Source organism: Cotesia glomerata, unplaced genomic scaffold, assembly GCF_020080835.1.
Source record: "Cotesia glomerata isolate CgM1 unplaced genomic scaffold, MPM_Cglom_v2.3 scaffold_142, whole genome shotgun sequence".
Lineage (NCBI taxonomy): Eukaryota > Metazoa > Arthropoda > Insecta > Hymenoptera > Braconidae > Cotesia > Cotesia glomerata.
Window position 1 is genome coordinate 8,766 of NW_025401798.1, and position 3,707 is coordinate 12,472.

At 26.4% G+C, this 3,707-nt stretch overlaps 1 protein-coding gene across 1 annotated transcript; it reads left to right on the forward strand.

Annotated features, from left to right (window-relative positions):
- The first annotated feature begins 1,046 nt into the window (after positions 1 to 1,046).
- On the forward strand, positions 1,047 to 1,783 carry LOC123273835. The gene is made up of 2 exons (XM_044741309.1): positions 1,047 to 1,136; positions 1,296 to 1,783. The coding sequence occupies exons 1-2, from the start codon at positions 1,123 to 1,125 to the stop codon at positions 1,705 to 1,707; spliced, it is 426 nt and encodes a 141-aa protein (XP_044597244.1). The 5' UTR covers positions 1,047 to 1,122; the 3' UTR covers positions 1,708 to 1,783.
- The last annotated feature ends 1,924 nt before the right edge of the window (positions 1,784 to 3,707 follow it).

The window sequence follows — 3,707 nt, forward strand, 5'->3', positions numbered from 1 at the left end:
AGTGCTTGAGCGAAACCGCGTTTTTTTTCATTAAAAAATTAATATCTCGTAAACTATTGGTTGTAGAGACATCGGGTTTGTCACATTTTGTTCTTTATTTAATTCTCTAAATTTCATACGCAATATGTCTCGACTACTTTTGCTTAGTTTCCGAGATATTTTAATTTAAAGCTTAACGCTAAAACGCTTTTTTTAAACAAAAAAAATAGCAACACTTCCCACATACACACAAATGTTCAAAATATTTTTCTAATTATTAAAAAAAAAAAATCCAAAATACCTTGATTAGAAATGGTAACTAATTCGGCTCTGTCGGTAAATTCAACTTCTACTTCTAATTTGCCCTTATTCGCTCAGTGCGGAAGCCATGGTGGGGAGAAACTGATTTACCGTCAGCGCTACCCGTGGCTATATCCGATACTACGGGGGGCTGTTTTTATGTTTCGAGTTAGCTAAATATACAAGTGAATTGTTATTTAAAATTTATTTAAATAACATAACATAAAATGAGTCACAAAAGTTGTTGTGTTGTTAGTTGTAAGAATACAGGTAGAAAAAAGTGCTTGTCATTTTTATAAATTTCCAACAGCAAGTTGGAAAATAAATCAAAGGAAAAATGGATAGCCGCTGTTAGGAGACAAAAGTAAGTAGAATCATAACCTTACTATCGGTAATAATAAAAAATCTTGAAAGGAGTAAAACTTAAAAAATAGTAAGTTTAAAAAATGCTTGGAAATATTATTATTAATTAAAAAAAAAATTTTTTTTAAACATTTATAAATTTAGCATAGTTAATAATTATTAATTATATATTAAAAAATAAGATTGAATTTTTTTATTATAAACTTTTCATTTATTATTTAAGATTCATTTACTCTTTGCTACTTATTATATTAAACTAAAAGATTATCCATACCAATGATCATAAATTTTAAATATTAAATATTAAAAATTTTCAATTTTCCTTGCAGTATTGATGGCTCATTGTGGACTCCAAAGGCACATGATTATATTTGTAGTGATCATTTTATTGAGGCCAAAAAGTCTGACATAGAATCGAGTCCCAGCTACATTCCTACTAAATTTCCTACAGTTTATAAATCTCAAAAAGTTAATGAGTTAATGGTCATGAATAGGTGAGTAATAATATATTGAAATTAACATAATTTAAAAACTAAAAAGGAGAGTATTACTATAAATTTTAGATATTATTTTATAAATAAATACTGTCGCTATTAAAATTTGTGATTATCAGCAATCAAATAATATGAACTTTTGTGTAATAAATTTTTCAGATTTAAGCGCTTAATGGACCGCCGGCAGAACAAAAATGCATCTTCAGCACTCAATCCTGAGCCTGAAGTTAATGAATTACAAGAAATGATTACTGAAGATCCGCCGACAGTAACTCATTTGAGAGTTGATCAAGAGTGTCAAGTTAACTTCCATTCAGAGTCTGATGTCAATTTTCACACATTTATATGTAATAGATATGTTAAAAATGAAATATGTAATGCAGAGACTCAAACAGAAATTATCGACGATACTAGGTCAATTAAAGTTAAAATTGATAAAAAAAAATGCATCTCCAAAAAATGTGGTACTCCTCATACAACATTCGTTAATCAACAAATGCAATCTGACATTACTCAGTTCATTGGCTTTTCATCGATAAAAAATAATAATGAGTTGATAGGCTGGAACTGAATTTCGTGGGTTATTGATTGAAATCCCGTTTTTATTATGGTTTCCATTTTAAATCCAAATTTAAAAATAAAAATGATAAATTTAATCGATTAAAAATTTTTCCCAGCTTTATTATTGAATTGTAATATGTTAATTTTTAGTTAGAAAAAATAATCTATTTTTTTTGTACTCTAAAACAATCAGCACTTTTAATTTGTAGAATTTTGAAACAATAAAATATTTTGGTAATTTCGTTTAATCTAAATTTAATTATAAAAAAAAAATAATTAAATGTTTATTCAAGTTTTCTTATAATTTTTCTCTATTTTCTTTTTATTTGAATTCAGTCTGATTTCAGTTAACCTATCTTTATGTGTGCTAACTTCTATGCTACTTTTTCGGTATTAAATATACTTACATTTCACTTTTTAATGCACAAGAACACTTTACATTAACAAATATTTATTATAAATATTTCCTTTAATTAAAAAACATTTTTATTTATCATTCGATATTATTATTTCTGACAGCCATTCAATACATAATAAATATATTACAATAGCCCCTCTGTAGTTCAAACGTGCCATGGCGCTGAAGTCGCGCACAGAGCGAATCCGATTCAATCCGTTTCAAAAACGTATTGAATCAGATTGAATCGCATTGAGCTCCGATCCGTTTCCGTTTGTTGGGGTGTTATGCATCGAATTTCCGTCGATCAAACCGCAAAAAGAGCGTAATCATTGACTTCAACTGAGAATCAACCAAGAAATCTCATTCAGCGTCAACAATTCAACTTCACTCAATATCATTTCCTTCCGATCAAGCGCATTAAAATTTGGTACAATTTTTCATCTTAGCATAAAATACTTCAAGGTTCTATTCATACAAATTCATTCAGTTTCAACTTCCATAATCACTTTCTAAGAAGCTGATTTTACAAATACTGTTCATATAATTATTTCTATTTTTCAAAATCATCTCTCAATGATATAGCATTGTTTACGATAAAACGATTATTATTAATAATCAATTGTTTTAAAAATTTTTCAACTTTGATGCACAAGATATAAAATAGAAAAACGTTAAAAATGCATGCATTACTATGAAATTGTTGATTAAAAGGTCAAATTATACAAATGAAAATTAACTTGGCAGATATTTAATAATTTTAAGAATTTTTGTAACAAATAAATTATGGCAAAAATGGAAAAAAAAAATTGGCATATAGAAATTTAAAAATTAAAAATGCAATTTTTTAAAAATAATTTTTAGAACAAATTTTTTGTTAAATAAGAATTAAAAAATAGCCAAAGTGACCTGGTAACTTTAATGTAATATTATATAAACTTTTTCAGAAATTCATAAAAAATTTTATATTCTGATATAACTTTTTATTTTCAATTTGTTTATGTTTTCAAATTCTCTTATAATAAGAAATATATATCAAAATGATTTTGAATCAATAAATTTGGAAGAAAAACATAAAAAAGCATTCTATTTTTTGTGCATATGGCAAAGGTAAAAATTTTAAGAAATGAAAAAAAAAAATTTTTTTATTTCTGCTTGGAGAATTTAAAAATGTGCTGTGATAGTAAATAAAACAAAAGAGAAAAAATTAACCGAAAATGTCCAGTTTTTCCATATTTTATGGTAAAATAGGTTCCGTCCTCTTTCCGGCATAATTAACTAGAAGTTGTCTTGGTCTTCAAGTGGTCATGCATTTTTATGAAATTTTTAATTAATCAATTAGTAATGAATTTTGAACCTGCAATAAAAACGGTAGCTAAACTTACTAATATAGAAATGTATGGAGTTATATCTTCAAAATGCAAACAGTAAGTATTTTTGGCGGATGATATATAATTATATTTCTTCGGCAACTTATACTCTGTTTTGGTTACTCTGCGGAGATCTGACTCTTTTGTTAAAGCTTTTAAAAATCATCTACTCATTTTTGAATTATAAATACGAAATTAAAAAGCCTCGGTAATATGTCGAGATCCTAACTAATGAAACTAGTT